The sequence below is a fragment of the Rana temporaria genome, chromosome 1 (assembly GCF_905171775.1).
Source record: "Rana temporaria chromosome 1, aRanTem1.1, whole genome shotgun sequence".
Classification (NCBI taxonomy): Eukaryota; Metazoa; Chordata; class Amphibia; order Anura; family Ranidae; genus Rana; species Rana temporaria.
In genome coordinates, this window is record NC_053489.1 from 247321665 (window position 1) to 247338731 (window position 17067).

Genomic DNA, 17067 nt, shown 5'->3' on the forward strand with positions numbered 1-17067 from the left:
TTTTCCCCGATGGACCTCTTTTCCCCGATGGACCTCTTTTCCCCGATGGACCTCTTTTCCCCGATGGACCTCTTTTCCCCGATGGACCTCTTTTCCCCGATGGACCTCTTTTCCCCGATGGACCTCTTTTCCCCGATGGACCTCTTTTCCCTGTCTATTGCCTACACAGAAGCTTTTGGTTTTCCGGTTTGGTGCAGCCTTGGTAAAACCTTGGGTGCCATACCCAGACCCTATGCTGTAGGAACAGCCTCTGTTTTCTCTGAGCACTGTAAAGTGCACGGGCACCCATCTTGGCATCTGGTGCACCACGATGTGGGCCGCAGGATGCTATACAGGACCATGATCAAATGCTATGGAACCAAGTCCATGAAGACGCCTTCAGGCGTAGGCCCATTATGACGTACAAAACCTGGATATGTACTCTCTAGTATCTTGGACAGGTAAAATGGTCACTCTGTATCTCTGATCTTTACTCTAAAAACAGGGCTATTTTTGGATGTACTCACTTCATGGTGCAAACTTTTCAAAATTGGTGCCAATATCCGCTGAGCCATTTTGGCATGCTTTTTTCCTATGGTGGAGACCTAGTGGGAAAAAAAGTGAATTTAGAATTGCATATGGAAATTTTCTCTGCTGCAGGCCCACACAACAGTGATGCCCTACCTCCCTTGCATCAGAGCAGGACCCTGTTCATACACTGATGTCTGCATTTGACTAGAATTCAATTTCAGGCACTCAACTTGCGGGCTTACCTGACAAAGGCAGATCTTTCTGCATCTGATTTCTTTGACAGATTATGGCCTTACTACAGCCTTTTTTGTTTCTGGCTCAGACTTGCCCTGCCTATTAACTTGTTGGATCCCAATATGCACTCAAAGAAGCAGAAGGGAATAAAAAGGATACTGGGGGGGCAGTATTGGAGGAAGCTGCAGACTGCCAATATGCTTGGGGGATCTTCACTGCTCAAAGTCTTTGTTGATTTCTATCCAGTGGAAAGAGACTTTGCAAAGAAGTGGGCTATCCCTGTGGTTGATCCTACCGTCTGTTATAAACCTCTTACTGTGCCTCCAATGTTGTGCCTTTTTTTAAAAAAAGTCTGCAAATAGAAAGTTTGAGATGCTCCTAAAGGCTCTTTTTGCTTTTGCAAGCTTAGCCCTGCAACTAGTTCACTGTCATTTTGATATGGCAGTAGCTAAATGGACTAGGAATAGTAACAATCAACATGAATCTGTTGCTTTCTGCTCTATTTTCGTGTGGATGTACTAGAACATGTGATGAGGCAAATTTCCAGAATGGCACTAATATCTACAGTCCATATTCCCATCGCACACGTTCCTCGAATAAGCTCTTTAGGCTACTTGGTGCTGTAGGGACTGCAGCTAGATAATGGAACTTGGGCCATATGTAGATATTTATCTACATATGGCTCTAATGGCTATTCACGTGTGAAGAATTTCTGGCAAATTTTTTATTTCACAAAGGAAGATTCCAGAAACCTTTTTCAGAAGTTCCTAGCTCCAAAATGCGGAGCACCTGTCCTCTCTACCCATGCTGCTGCAAGATGCCAGGAGAGCTTTTGCTCTCATGCACATCACTGGATTGAGATGGGGCTCAGGTAAGTATAAGGGGTGCTGAGGAGGGAGCTGCACCCAGAAGGATTTTTAATTTCATGCATAGAATACATGAAAGTGAAAAAAAAAACTATTTTTAGAACCACTTTAATGCTGTGTCCGATCTTTAACAGGCACCTCCAGCATATGCAGTTACTTTTAATTTTCAAAAAACCCGAAAACCAGAGGGGTGCTGTTCTGTAGCTTCCAACTAGAACTTAAATGATGGTCCTCTGGCTACTAAATGCAGAGGGCATTCTCACAGTTAAGTTGGTGCAAGCGGCAGGTGGCGTATTGGGAACAAATGGCAAAAGAACCTGAACCTAAGTTTGCTGCTCTTAGAGCACAGTCTTTTATATAATTTTAATTGGGAGTAATGGATGGTGGCTAGCAGAAGGTTAAAGTGACACTAAAGGTTCAGATATTATTTAATTTTTTTTATACTTGCCTTCACTGTGCAGCTCGTTTTGCACAGAGTGCCACCGAACAGCGTATTCTGGGGTCCCTTGGCAGATGTCTTGGCTCCTCCCTGCTTCTGATAACCCCCTCTGGGAAGCGCTCTCCCAAGGGGCTTGCCTTGCGGGCGCACTCCTGAGTCCTGTATTCGGTGTCCAGAGCCGCTGACTACAGGACTCTGCTCGGCCCTCGCGTCATTGGAGTTGATTGACAGCAGCACAAGCCAATGGCTGCGCTGCTATCTATCTGAGAAGACCGAGCAAAGGAAGAGCGCGTTCGCAACGCAGGACTGACCAGTGCTCGGCTCAGTAAAACGGGAGGCTGGGGGGGGGGGGACAGTGATCGTACAACCATTGAAGACAGGCTCCCCTCTATATAACCCCTCCCATAAGGCAAGTACCTCAGTTTTTTCTGCCAGTGTCTAAGGTGAAGGGCATGAGAAGGAGGTGCTAGGAAAGAGCTCTGTTAGAATACCTCCAGGAGTTAAAGAGCTATGCCCGGGTCCATCCAAAGTGCTTATTAAATTACGCCAAATGGATGGTACCTAAGCCTCGCAGAAGACCGAGGCGGTGCCTGTAATGTTTCTCTTTGGAGGACTGGGATCCAGCACCAGGGAAGAGGTCTCCTTTAAGTAGGAACCCATATCCCTGAAGGTTGGCACAACACTACCCGCCGTGAAGGTTGGTACTGTCTAATCTCAGCAGTACTGCGGCGTGGATAAGGTAAGGTGGGGAAAAAGTTTTAAACACTTAAGAACTTTCCCCTTTTTTGTTTGGCTGTCCTTAAAGGATCTGGTCCGCATGGTCAGGGCAAAGGGAAAACCATCAATTCATCTTTGCATGAAGTTTGGGGAAAATGGTTGCCCCTTTCGAGGCCATTCCGTATGCCCAGTTTCATTAAAGGCTACTTCAGAACAGTTTCCTGACTGCCTTGAACAGAAAGATCCAGGCCTTGGATTGGCCGGTGCGCCAAAGCCTCAGTTGGTGGTTGAACACCAAGAATTTGCAAGTAGGGAAATCCTTTCTTCCAGTCATTTGGAAAGTGGTGTCTACGGATGCCGGGCTGGTGGGCAATTCTAGAAGAAGCCTCAGCCCAAGGAACTTGGTCCAAATCCAAGAAAGGCCTCCCTATCCCCATTTTGGACATTCAGGCAATATACCTAGCCCTCTTAACCTGGACACACAGATTACAGGGTTACCCGGTTCGGCTTCAATCCGCCAACGCTACTGCTGTGGCTTACATCAATCACCGAGGGGGCACCCGAAGTCTGCATGCTCAGCGAGAAGTGAGCAAGATTTTAACATGGGCAGAAACTTGTATTCCTTGCATTTCTGCGATCTTCATTCCAGGTGTGGAGAATTGGCAAGCGGATTACCTGAGCCACCAGCAATTGTCGCCGGGGATATGGTCTCTCCACCCCGACATCTTTTCGGATATATGCCAGAAATGGGGGACCCCGGACGTAGACCTGTTCGCTTCCAGGTTCAACAGGAAATTCAACAATTTTGTATCGAGGACAGCAGATCCTCCATCCTACGGAACAGATGCACTTATGATTCCCTGGGATCAGTTTTCCCTGGTCTATGCATTCCCTCCAGTTCCGCTCTTCCGATCAAAGAAGGAATACCAGTTCTCTTGGTGGCCCCGAATTGGCCCAGAAGGTCCTGGTACACCAAGATTGTAAGGATGGCGTGGGGAAACGTCCACTTCGCCAAGACCTGTTATCACAAGGTCAGTGTTCCATCCTTCCTTACAAAAGCTAAATTTAAGGGTCTGGCTGAATCCTACATACTGAAGAAACGGGGCCTCTCAGGTTCGGTTCTTTCCACTCTCATTAATGCTAGGAAGCCGGCCTCCAGGTTCATTTATTATATTATCTGGAAGGCATAGGTTTCCTGGTGTGAATCAAGAGGGTGGAACTCTCAAAAATATGTAATTTAGTAGGATTCTGGCCTTCTGTCAATTGTGGGTAGATATGAAGTTAGCCTTCGGTACTATTAAGGGCAAATCTCGGCTCTATCCATCTTCTTTCAGAGACCTTTGGCATCTCATTCCCTAGTCAGGGCATTCATTCAGGGGGCGTTGCCGGTAAATCTGCCAGTCAAACCTCCATTGTGTCCCTGGGATTTGAATCTGGTTTTATCGGGCATGCAGAAACAGCTCTTTGAACCTATGCGTCATATTCCTTTGATTCTCTTGAGTCGGAAGTTGGCTTTTTTGGTTGCCATCTTCTCTGCTAGGAGAGTATCTGAACTAGCAGCTCTTTCCTGTAAAGAGCCTTGTTTAGTTTGTCACAAAGGCAAAATTGTATTACGGCCCCACCTGACTTTTCTTCCTAAAGTTTTCTCGCTGTTCCATTTAAATCAGGATATTGTTGTACCTTCCTTTTTTTCCTGAACCGCAGTCAGCAGGGGAAAAATGATTGCACTCTCTAGATGTTGAGAGCAATGAAGGTTTATCTGCAAAGCGACTGCTCAGATACGTAAAACAGATGTTTTGTTTATCCTGCCAGGCGATCCCAAAAAGGACCGGGCAGCATCGACTATTTCTAAATGGATTCGACAAGTGATTGTTCAAACTTATGGTTTAAGGAATAAAATTCCTCCTTTCTCTTCCGTTCATGGACGGACACAGCAGCCTTTGACCTTAGGGTTATATCCGCTTCCTTCCAGGAGAGTTAGGCAGAAACAAAGCACTTTTTAAGTGTTAACACTTTCCTCAGTGCAGCTCCTCCCAGGGGGCGTGGTTCCCCGGGTATAACCCACACCCTGCTCTAGCAGCTCCAGTTTTTTTCTGCCCAACGCCAGGAGAGGACAGGCAGTCTGGAGATTTTTTTTCTTGTGATTTTCTCACTTTTTATTATTTTGTTTGTGCATTTTTGAATCCTGTGATTCTTCTATCAACAGCCGACTGGATGAGAGGCTGGGTCTTGACTCTTGTAGTCCCCCCATGTTCGGCCGTCGACCGTGTGCCGGCCCTCAGCTCAGGGTCGTCCACGACAGGCCCCATTGCTCCAGGGGCGGCCGGGGAAGTACATGTTCCAGGACACACATATGACCGGTCTCTATGGCCTTGTCTCAGTGTCTGGCCGACAACCATGCCGTTAGTGGACATTGGTTCTGTCTGCGATACCTCCAGCCGCTAGTCGCAGGACGGGTAAGTAGTGGCCCCTTGCCCTGGCAAGGTGGTTTGGCTGGTGTTTTCCCTGGGGAGGTCGACTGAGGGTCCACCCTGCTTTCCTCTCTCCCTTTCCTCTCCCTCCTTCCCCTGACTGGGTAGCGGCTGTGAAGGGGGGCCTCCTGGGTTTTCTTATCACCGGGGACTGTTACTCTGGGGGGTGCTGCTGTGTTGTATGAGGTGTTTGGTGCGTCACTGGGGATTTTAAACTGCGCCACAGCCGCCATTTTGCCGTGGGCGCGATTTACATAGCTCGGCGGCCATTTTCCTGTAGCCCGCTGGTGATTTTTTCCCTCATGGCAGCCATCTTGGAAATCTCTTGGCCTCTTGTGACAGTTTTAGCGATGTGAAACGCCGTGATTCTTCCCTGAGATGACACACAGCACAGCCAGCACGTCAGAGCACACCTCAGGTTTTCAGCTCTCTCTGCAGCTGGGTGGGGTGGTGTGTCCCTGGGAGGCCTCTGCTTCTGTTTTTGCAGCCAGGAGGTGTCCGGTGGGGTGTTTTGTCTTGCAGTACACAACGGTGGGGCAATATGGAACCTGCACCTGGTGTTTCTGCCCCAGCAATGCCTGAGTTATACTTTAATCCCCCTGCCCCTGCCGCATCTGTTGAGGCAATGTCGGCTGTACTTGAGGCGTTTCTCGCCAGGTTTGAAGCAGCTAGTGCCCAGTAGGGGGGTATAAAGCGCCCCCTCCCTGAGCCTGCTTCTGGGAATGTCTGACACAGGCTCATTGCCTGCTGTTGGTTCTGTAATGTCAGATGATGCAGGCTTAACCCACACGGACTGTGAGGAGGACTCTGCCTCAGGGTCAGTAAATGATAGGGAATTTGTTGGAGCTCTTATTTCTGCGGTGCGTGATACTCATAAACTTGAGGATTTGGCGGGAGCACCAGTTGTGCTGGTCCCTTTTGGGTTCCGCAAGCCGCCCAGCACCGCAAAAGTATTTTCTTGTATTCCTTATTTGGAGCATTTGCTATGTAAGGAATGGGACACGCCACAAAATGTTTTTGCTGTTCCTGAAAACTTTGTGGTCCGTTATCCCTTTGAGGAGGACTTTTTTTAAAAAAAAGTGAGTCTCTCCTCCGTCAGAGTAAAGCCACCACATTGCCTGTGGTAGGGGCTCCTGCTTTTACGGACCCCACTGATAGGAGAGTGGAGTCTGTGGCTCTATGTTCACAGTTGTGGGTTCGGCTGTGAGACCGGTCGTGGCCGGGTCTGTGGTGTCGCAGACACTGACTGAATGGGCAAAGTTGTTGCTGCAGAAGCTGGAGGAGCAGGATGCTTCCGAGACCTGCAAGGACCTGGCTGAACAATTGGTTCAGGGTCTAAAATTTGTCTGTCAGTCGGCCCTGGATACGCTTCCCTTGCTTTCCAGAGCCTCCGCCTATGCGGTGGTACTACGCCGCCTTGTGTGGCTGAAATTCTGGTCTGCGGACTAATCCTCCAAGAAGGCCTTGGTGGATTTGCCCTTTTAGGGTGAACGGCTTTTTGGGGCGTCCCTGGATGACATTAAGGATGCCACAGGTGGTAAGAGCACACTGCTCCCACAGTCTGGGAAGGGCAAGAAGCCTTGCCGTAGGCAAGGGCCCTCTTTTACTACCCCAATGCGTTTTTTTTGTGCTCCCAGTGCAGCAGGAAAAACTTAGCAAGGTGCTAAGGCGCCCCTGGTTCCGCAAGCCTGTGGACAAACCTGCTTCCGCATGAAGGTCTGCCCCCGGGTCTCGGGTGGGGGGCCGGCTTCGCGAATTCGCGGCTTTGTGGAGGTCTCTCCTCTCCGACTGTTGGATTTGCGAGGTAGTTTCCTCGGGGTACAAGAGTTTCTCTCTTGTCCACCAAACAGATTTTTTTCCTTCCAACCTGCTTCCTCCGGTTCGCCGCCAGGCTCTGTCAGGGGCTGTCCAGGATCTTCTGGTCAGGGGAGTGATTGTGCCAGTTTCCTTGATGTAACGGTTTCAGGGGGTTTTACTCCAATCTGTAGTCCCCAAAAAGGAAGGGGTCCGTCTAATCCTGGACCTCAAAACCCTCAATTGCTTTGTCAAAGTGCAAAAATTCAGGATGGAGTCGATTCGCTCTGTAATGGTAGCGCTCCATCCGGGGGACTTCATGGCATCCTTGGATATCATGGACGCGCATACCTGCGTGTTCCCATATGCACAAAGCATCAGAGATTTCTGCGCTTTGCGATCGGGGAGGACCACTTTCAATTTGTGGCCCTCCCGTTCGGCCTGGCCTCGGCACCACGGGTTTTCAAAAGGGTGCTCGCCCCGATACTGGCCCTGCTGAGACAGCCAGGGATCGCTATCGTGGGATACCTGGAAGACCTTCTCCTGAGAGCTTCCTCAGGCTCAGAATTGGAAGAGGACGTATCTATCATGTGTCAGACTCTCCGAGTTCGGCTGGCTTCTGAATATCCAGAAGTCAGTGTTGGTTCCGTCTCTGCGTCTGGAATACCTAGGGCTAGTCCTGGATTCCGCAGAGGCGAGAGTTTTTCTCCCAATGGAGAAACTTCAGACTCTGCAATCTGCGGTGCAGCAGTTGTTGACCCAGAAGTGGTCGTCTCTTCGATTCTGCATGAGGGTTCTGGGTCTGATGGTGGCCTCTTTCGAGGCAGTACCTTATGCAAGATTCCACACCAGGGAACTACAGAAGGAGATTCTGTCACGTTGGGACAGGCTCCCGTCTTCTCTGGATTCCCAGATTCAGTTGAGTCAAGTCTTCCCTGGTGTGGTGGCTGACGTCTCCGGTACTTCGGGCCGGGAAGTCGTTTCTGCCATGTCACTGGACAGTGGTCACGAGGGATGCCAGCCTCTCCGGCTGGGGGGGTGGCGTTTGGGGCACCCAGTCAGCCCAGGACCCGTGGGCGGACGCGTTGGTGGCTCCTTGGGGTCACTATCGACTGATTTACGCCTTCCCTCCTCTGAAGTTTCTTCCTCGCCTGCTGCGCAGAGTGGAAGCCGAAGGGATTCCAACAATCCTGATTGCCCCAGACTGGCCGCCCCGCTCCTGGTACGCGGACCTGGGGCGTCTGGTGGCAGACGCCCCCTGGCGTCTACCTCTGAGAAAAGATCTTCTGTCGCAGGGTCCGATCTTCCACCCTGCTTTACAGTTGCTGGCTTTAACGGCATGGCTGTTGAGAGCCAGGTACTGAAGGACCGAGGCCTGTCAGGCTCGGTGGTCTCTACCATGCTGCGTGCACGGAAGTCTACCTCACGTAGGATTTACCATCGTACGTGGAAGGGCTACATCTCTGTGTGAGGAGATGAAGTGGCACCCTCGTTCATACGTGGTGTCTAGGATTCTGCTGTGATTCCGCCTTGAGTGCGGTTAAGAGTCAGATTTTGGCTCTGGCCGTTTACTTTCAGTGATCTTTGGCGGCGCACTCCTGGGTGCATATGTTTGTACAGGGGGGGTCCGGCATGTGGCTCCTCTGGTGCGCCATCCACTACCCCCATGGAATTTGAATTTAGTCCTTTCGGTGCTTCAGGATGCTCCCTTTTGAGGACATCTGAAAGATCCCTTTGTTGACTGTCACAAAGGGTGTTTTTTCTGGTAGCAATTACCTCGATCAGACCAGTGTCTTAACTGGCGGCCTTGTCTTGCAAGGCTCCCTATTTGGTCATCCATAAGGATAAGGTGGTGCTGCGGCCGCAGCAGTCTTTTCTCCCGTAAGTGCTGTGTCCGTCCATGAACTCGGAGAAATGGATTTTACGGTGAGTACAAAAATCCTATTTTTCCTGTTGAGGTGCACTCGACCAGGGCGATAAGTGCTTCATGGGCAGTGCATCATCAAGCTTCGATGGCTCAGATCTCTAAAGCTGCAACTTGGTCCTTCAGTCCATACATTCACCAAATTCTACCAAATAGATGCCTTTGGGCGTAGTGCGCTGCAGGCAGCGGTATAGGGTCTCTTGTCCATTGGCGGTTTGCTTGATCTGTGTCTCCCTCCCCTCATTGAGCATTGCTCTGGAACATCCTATTATGTAGTTACTTAGACTGTGTTCCGTGGTGTACGATAAAGAAAATAGGATTTTTAATAACGGCTTACATGTAAAATCCTTTTCTTGGAGTACATCACGGGACACAGAGGTCCCACCCCTCTTCTGGGTTGCGTATTGCTTTGCTACAAAACTGAGTTACTTCCCTTATGAGAGGGGTTCTATAGAGGGGAGCGATCTTCATTGGTTGTGCCAGTGTCCAATCACCTTTGGTGAACTATACAACCCATTTTTTATTGACTTGGACTCTATCCCATGGATTACTCCAAGAAAAGGATTTTACAGGTAAGCTGTTATTTAAAATCCAAAATTAACATGAACTTTTACAACCCCTTTTAAGCCTAGTGAGGTGATTTGTGTTGAATTAATGAGTCCGTTTCCTGACTTGACCTCATGACGTATGGGAGCAGGCAGCTAAGAAGCATACTTGCAGCCGTAACAGTTTGTAGCTTTTTTGATGCTGCAAGAGTAATCCTTCATTTTACAATGTAGATGCACTGTATAATCTTCTTCTTTTTTTTTTTTTTTTTTTTTAACAGCTGGAGCGTGAAATGAGACACAAGTTGAAAACTGCGTTCAAGAACTTTATTGAAAAGGTTGAATCTCTCACTAAAGAGGACCTTGAATTTGAGGTTCCTTTTAGAGACTTAGGGTAATATTTATTTTTTCTCCCTGATCCATTTTTTTATTTTTTTTTAGTTCGCATTAATTCTGAAAGTGAAACTGAATGTACTTTTACAGCAAATGTTGTAGTACAAATCCTTATTTCTGTGCTTCAGGTTTAATGGAGCTCCCTACAGAAGTACCTGCCTCTTGCAACCCACCAGCAGTTCTCTAGTCAATACTACCGAGTGGGTGAGTATAAAGTCTGCATCCATTCTGTGACCACAGATGCAAATATGGAGCACATGTATACCTAATTATTTACTGTATTTGAATGTCCTGTTTTAGCAGTGTTTTTGGTCTTGTATCCACAGCCACCATTTGTAGTAACTTTAGATGAAGTGGAACTTGTGCACTTTGAGAGAGTCCAGTTTCACCTGAAGAATTTTGATATGGTCATAGCCTACAAGGATTACAGTAAGAAGGTTACAATGATCAATGCCATTCCTGTGGCATCACTTGATCCAATCAAGGAGTGGTTAAAGTAAGTATGACAATAAGTAGCATTGTGAGATCACATGTACTGTTTAAACTGACAGGTTATTTTAGTAATTGCACATGTAAAGCAGAAATGAACGTAGCAAATGCCCACCTTTCAACCAGTGGTCCTGTCATCTGTGTAGTGTTTTTTTTGTCCATTTTCACTGACCTGTGTTGGATTGTTACTCCTGTGCATGCGCAAGAGGCTGTCATTTTGGCACACAGTGATCAGGCCAGCCACTGTAAGTTGAGCTGTGCATGTGCAGTTCAGTTTACATGTGGGGGATTGTTGAGAGCAGGAAGGTAGGTGAACTTTTATTGCATGTCTTTGCAATTAAAAAAAACCCTGCCTGCTCCCAGTGAATAACAGCAGTAGTAGTTCCGCTTTAAGTTTCTCAAAACCGTTTATATTCACGTTATGCCGCGAATAACTGATACAATTACTATAGTGCGTAAAGCTGAAATGCCATAACAACTTAATAAAAATGTTCTTTAGCAAGGAACGTACCTTCCACGTTTAATTATGCTGCCAAAATTAGTGTGTGCTTTTCAGTACTTCCAGCATTGCTGCTGTTTCTTCTTGCTGTAGGCTTGATATTTTGCTGAAGCTCAGAGCCTTTGAGCAGCAGTAAATCTTTAGTCTGTCAGCAGATCGGCCTCTACATTTTCAGCAGAGAAGGATGACACTGTATTATTGGATTTTAAACAGTATAGACACTTATTTTTTATTCTACATAGCTAAACCTGCAAAAGGGGCCAAAATGAAGTGATCTAGCTGAACTTGTTTGACTAAAGTTCCTCTTCAAGTTGGCTCTAAACTGTCAAGTCAAACATGGCTGGTGTCATAAGTGATCATATGTGCAGCACCATGGCAACTGCAGATCAAGCGAAGGCCAATATGGCAGGTTAATCAACTGTGAAAGACAATTTTAGTTTTGCTTTAAAGTGGTTAAACTCGGACATGAAATCTGAATTAAGTACTTCCATAGTGTTTACTTGCCTCTCTCCAAAGCACTTACTGTCATTTATCTCTGCTGTCTAGTTCCTCTTATCAGCACGAGTCACTTCTGAGAATTTTCCTGACACCAAGAGCTAAAAATGTGACGGGAGGGATCTCCGGCCTGTGATTAAGGGCCTTCGCCTCTGTGTGAAGGGTGTGTCACTTCCCTCCAGTCAGCTCTCAGAGCTTTTGTACAGTGTCAAAATGCAGCTCCCTGCCCCCTTGCTTAGTGAGTCTGTCAAAAATCCTTTTCATCTGAATTTTACATAGTGTCTAGTTACAACCTTATTTTCAACAATAAAATAAAATCGTACACCTAAAACAAAATTCATATACATATTATTAAAGTGCAATCATAAACATGAGTTCAGTTCATAATTCAAGTGAATATTGAATTAAATGGCACCAGTTCATATGTTTACTCAATGTGCATCCACACTTCCGTTCTATTCCCAAAGTGTAAATCCATGCTGCCACCTCTGTACACCATTAAAAAGGCCTCTTGCCACATGTGGGCCATTACACTATAAATGGTCAAAAGTGCTCAATATTCTTCCAATGGCGTTCTATAGTGCAAGTTCCGTTACTGATCTGGATAACCTCCGTCAACCTTCAGGCCCCACCATCAAAAGGTATAATTGTACAGGTGTATAGTTAAAAACCTGCCTTTTAAATGTTTTAAAGTGCGTTTGCATGACAAAACATGTAAAAAAAAGGTTGCAAATGCACGTTTTTGAATTTAGGGCTGCTTTAATTGTTTTTTTTTTTTGTTTTTTTACATTATTGCTATCACAGTTGCACAGTGGCAGCTTTATTCTTTGTATTTGGGGGAAAAATAATTAACGTAGATTTTGGAATATAACTTCTGTAGGAGATTTTGTTTCATCTGTCTATCACCTGAGGGCAGTCACTTCACTGTGTATAGGTGTAACGGTTTACAACCACATTAAGGCTTAAATTTCTTCTTGCGGCTTGATCTTGGCAGAACGTTTATGTAGTTGCCAAAAGAGACAAAGAATGCTTCGTTCTTTTCAGTGTCAGGTGTATTTTGAAAAGCGGAGTAGAAAAGGAATGTTAATGCTTTCATTCTGTTCATTTATGCAGCTCTTGTGATCTCAAATATACAGAAGGTGTTCAGTCGCTGAACTGGACTAAAATTATGAAGACTATCGTGGATGATCCTGAGGGGTTCTTTGAACAGGGTGGTTGGTCCTTCCTTGAACCAGAGGGCGAGGTGAGCCAAGGATATGTACAAAACTTATTACCATTTTGCACAGCTTTTATTTTTCATTATGGTGGTTTTCCTCTCCTATTCTCAGGGAAGTGATGCAGAGCATGCAGGTTCAGAGTCTGAAGTAGAAGATGAGACCTTCAACCCATCTGCTGATGAAGTTGAAGAGGAGGAGGAGGATAGTGATGAGGATTATTCTGATGAGTCGGAAGACTCTGGTAAGTATAGGCAATGATGTATTTTACCGATGACCAATATGTATATCCAGGGCTCTAGTGTCAAAGAAAACCTTGAAAGGTAGTAAAATCTTTATAGGAATGGACAATATCTGTGCTTATGGCTGTACATTTATAGCTCCTATTTTTATCAGTTTACAGTGAAGAATCCTTGGGTACTGATGAAGAGAGTGGGAAGGACTGGGATGAACTGGAAGAGGAAGCCAGGAAAGGTAAGTGGTGATATAAAATTTGAATCAGATGGTGGAATTTCCATTAAATGGATCACAATAAAATGTTCTGATCTTGCTAATGTGATCAGCCAGCCTGTTTATTCATCAAAGTTATACCATCGTCTTTGTATACTATAATGTAGAATCCCCAATGCCAAAACCTGTTGGCTCTTTTGTGGAAAACTCATGATTGTAAATTACTTTGCTTAAAGGTATGAAGTTTCATCCTTGCGTGGTACAGTGGGGTTGATTTACCAAAACCGGAGGGTCAAAAATCCTGGTGCAGCTCTGCATAGAAACCAATCGGCTTCCATTTTTTTTTTGCAAAGCTTAATTGAACAAGCTTAACCACTTACAGACCTCCTACTGTCGTTATACTTCAGCATTTTGAAGAGGGATATTGTTATGGCAGCAGCTAGCTGCCCTCTAGCCCCGGTATCCTCTTCAGTGGGAGGTCCGCTTTTCGATAAGTGGTCTCTGGCGGGTTCGCTGCAAGATCACTTTAATCAGGGGGGGGCGCACCGTGCTCTGGTGCCCTCCGCCGCTTACTGAAGGCAGTGGCGGAGGCGGTGTTGTCTGCTCACATCTGTGGAATGGAGCTGAGTGAGGGGAAGATGGCCCCCACCGTCTCCATAACATTGCAGGGCAGAAGCGACGTCAAAATCTCACTTACGCCCATCGCTCTTAAAGAGATTTTATTTTTTTCCCAAACGACTTTTTTCTTGCTGTTTTAAATATGAGATCTGAGGTCTTTGACCCCAGATCTCATATTTAAGAGTTTGTTATGCTTTTTTTTTTCTATTACAAGGGACGCTTACAGGAATAGAAAGACACTTTTTTATTTTTCAACGCGTCCCATCGAGCTTGCATGCAGAAGCAAACGCATACATGAGTAGTGGCCGCATGTGTAAACACGTGAGGTATCGCCGTGATCGGTAGAGCGATAATTTTAGCCCTAGACCCCGTAACTCAAAACATACAACCTGTGAAATTTTTTAAATGTTGCATACTTCGAAACGTGACTTGGTGTAACATCTTTCGCAATATAAAAACAATTGGGCTAACTTTACTGTTTTTTTTTTTTTTAATAATAAAAAAGGTGTTTGTAAGACCGCTGCGCAAATACGATGTGACAAAGTATTGCAACGACCGTCATTTTGTTCTCTAAGGTGTTAGAAAAAATATATATATTTGGGGGTTCTAAGTAATTTACTAGCAAAAAAAAAAGATTTTAACTTGTAAACTACAAGTCTGAAAAATGTGCCTGGTCTTAAAGTGGTTAAGTTGGAAGCTAATTGGCTACCATGCAGAGCTGCACCAGATTTTGCACACTCTAGTTTTAGTACATCTTCCCCAGGATGTTTAACTGCTTTCGGGTGGGCGGCTTGTACAGGCACAATCGCGTCCCTGTACGCCAGCATTGTCTTTCAGGTTTAGGGTGGACACGCTCGCCCTCAACCCCTGCCGACTCCCCCTGTGTTTGGAGACTGGGATTTTGTCAATGATTCATGGCTGAGACCTACTGCTCGGATGTGTTCAATCACAACACAGAATCATGTGTTGACAATCTGTTTCTTCTCCCCGCAAAGCAGGGCGAAGGGACAAACGGATATTTAGTAAAAGGCAGCACACAATGATTCGGGGTCATTCGTTTAAAGAATATTTATTCCTAAGATCTTCCAGGCAGACAACACAATTTGTGGATTGACAGAGGTACTTTGAGATAGCACAAGGTGCTGCACTCATAGGATAGTGGTGGGTCTTATGACTTAACTGTGTTGGAAGTACAAGTGTTACCAATTCTAGCCTCCTGAAAATTCTAGATGCTTTACTTTAGGTTGTTAGACCCGGAACATGCATTCTGTAAATGCATATCGGAAAAGTGTCTGCCGTCTTTACCGATATGTGTTCTGCGACAGCTACTTGCGGAAATAAAGCCAAAGCATCAGCATGACAGCCAGGGGACCAGCATTCTCAAATAGAAATGTCAGCAATGATTACATTCTCTTGTGGCAGATTCCCTTTAAGCCTTGCCTAGTAAAATGTTTCTTTGTTAAAGTTGCATCAGTATGCATTGCAATTGCATGCACTTGCAAAGGTATTTCCTATCCTAGTTAATAATGGATGTTTTCCTACAGCTGACCGCGAGAGCCGTTATGATGAGGAGGAGGAGCAGCAGCAGCAGCAAAGCAGAACTAAGAGGAAGAGTCACGGACATACTCCCGCCCCAGCAAAAAGGAGGAAGAAGTAACATTTTCAGCTCTTCTATCCCATCCACTCATACTTATTTTTTTTTACTTTGGAGAAAATCCCCAGTTCAACTCATTCCTCCCCCTATTCTGACGTTCTTGCCTTTCCTACACCTTATCCTGTGAGTCTGAGGTGCATCGGTTTTGCTTTGCTGCTACAGACTGCTGTGATGCTATGTGATGGTTTAATGGACCAATAAGGCATTGTTTTATTACTAATTGTCCTCTTACCTTTGAACTGGACTGATCGCAGAGTAGAAACCATCATGAATTTCCATGGCACACAAGAGATGGCCCACCAGTCTCCAGAAGGATTTGTCATTGTATCTATACACCCTTTCACTTCTACATGGACTATGATGCTGTGACGTTTGTGGGTGAAGGTTGCACTGCCAGCCTGTGTGGTTGGTTGTGTGCCTGTTTAACCGCTGTGCATTTGACCAATCTCTTTGCCTCATCTAATAGCTTGCCCATTCTCTTATTTCCTGTGTTGCTCTGTTAGGATTTCCAGTAATTTACTTTTTATTTGCAAAATATTTTTGTTTAAAAGTATGCAGTCTGTTGTCATTCTCCTCGCTGCTTTTCCCTTTACTGTGACATTTGGCTCTTCTCCACTGCCAAGGTGACTTTTTTCCCCCTGAATTTCCTTTTTTCAATTTCAGCTTTCTCCTTTTTGGTTCTCTATAGCAGTGAGGTGTAAATGATGTTTTTCAGACTTTGGAGAAATGTAAACAAATAAAAAATGTTTTTGTACCTTTTTTTTCCCCGTTTGCAATTTTTTGAGATTTCTGTGGTAGATGCAGAGCATTTTTACTAAACACTTGGATTGTGTTGAGCAACACTTGTAAATGACACCTGGATTGTTAAGTCCTGTTCTAAGACAATAAAATAAGATTCCTCAGGGATACTACTACACTTTTTCATGTGTGGTTTTCTGTGTTGATTATTTACAATAAGTAAGCAAAAGGGTCTGCTCACCACTTTTGCTTCCAAAACCCTTGGTCATGAGGAATGTTAAGTACGTAATTCAGTCCTGTGTGCTCGTTGCAACTTCACACATGATGAATAGCACGTCCACTCATGCAGATAAAGGTTCACATAGTTTTGTCTAAGTGTATTGCAATTGAACAAAGTCTTCGGAAGCCTAAGTACCATGTTTGACTCTAAAAGTTCTTGCTCCACACTTTGGGGTTGATATGCTAGAGAGTGCAAAATAAGGCTCACTTCTGCATAGACATGAATCCGCTTCTAACCTCAGCTTGTTCAATTAAACTTGGCAGTAAGGCAGTAAAACCTGGAAGCTGGTTGGTTTCTATGCAGAAGTGAGCCAGATTTTGCACACTCCAGCTTTATTTAGCAACTAAACTCAACTGTGTGGTATGAATGAATGAATGAAAACTTATATAGCGCAACGCATGCGAACTTAATCGCCTCTGGGCGCTTGTTGTTTCTGTCTCCTTTGGTATCAAAAGAGATGAGTCTTGATCTTTCTCCTGAACGCCAAGTGGTTCTCCTCCAACCGAATGCTGGTTGGTAAAGCGTTCCATAGTCTAGGCCCTTGGACCGCGAATCTCCTTTCTCCTTTGGACTTGTAGTTGGCTTTCGGTATCTGGAGGAGATTTTGATTGGTGGATCGCAGAACGCGATTGGGATTATGAGCTTTTATTTTTTTGCATAGGTAATGGGGAGCATTCCCATAGATGCATCTATGCGTTGGACAGAGTGCTTTAAAGTGATTCTGTCTTTTACTGGTA

General features: G+C 45.6%; 1 protein-coding gene across 1 annotated transcript in view; it reads left to right on the forward strand.

Annotated features, from left to right (window-relative positions):
* The window catches only part of SUPT16H (SPT16 homolog, facilitates chromatin remodeling subunit), a 73340-nt gene extending 57112 nt beyond the window's left edge, over nt 1-16228 (forward strand). Inside the window, exons 20-26 of the mRNA XM_040352962.1 lie at nt 9782-9894; nt 10022-10097; nt 10220-10389; nt 12490-12619; nt 12705-12834; nt 12987-13064; nt 15203-16228. Coding sequence (XP_040208896.1) covers nt 9782-9894; nt 10022-10097; nt 10220-10389; nt 12490-12619; nt 12705-12834; nt 12987-13064; nt 15203-15315 — 810 coding nt within the window. The 3' untranslated portion in view covers nt 15316-16228. The remainder of the gene's footprint in view (nt 1-9781; nt 9895-10021; nt 10098-10219; nt 10390-12489; nt 12620-12704; nt 12835-12986; nt 13065-15202) is intronic.
* Nucleotides 16229-17067: the final 839 nt, after the last annotated feature.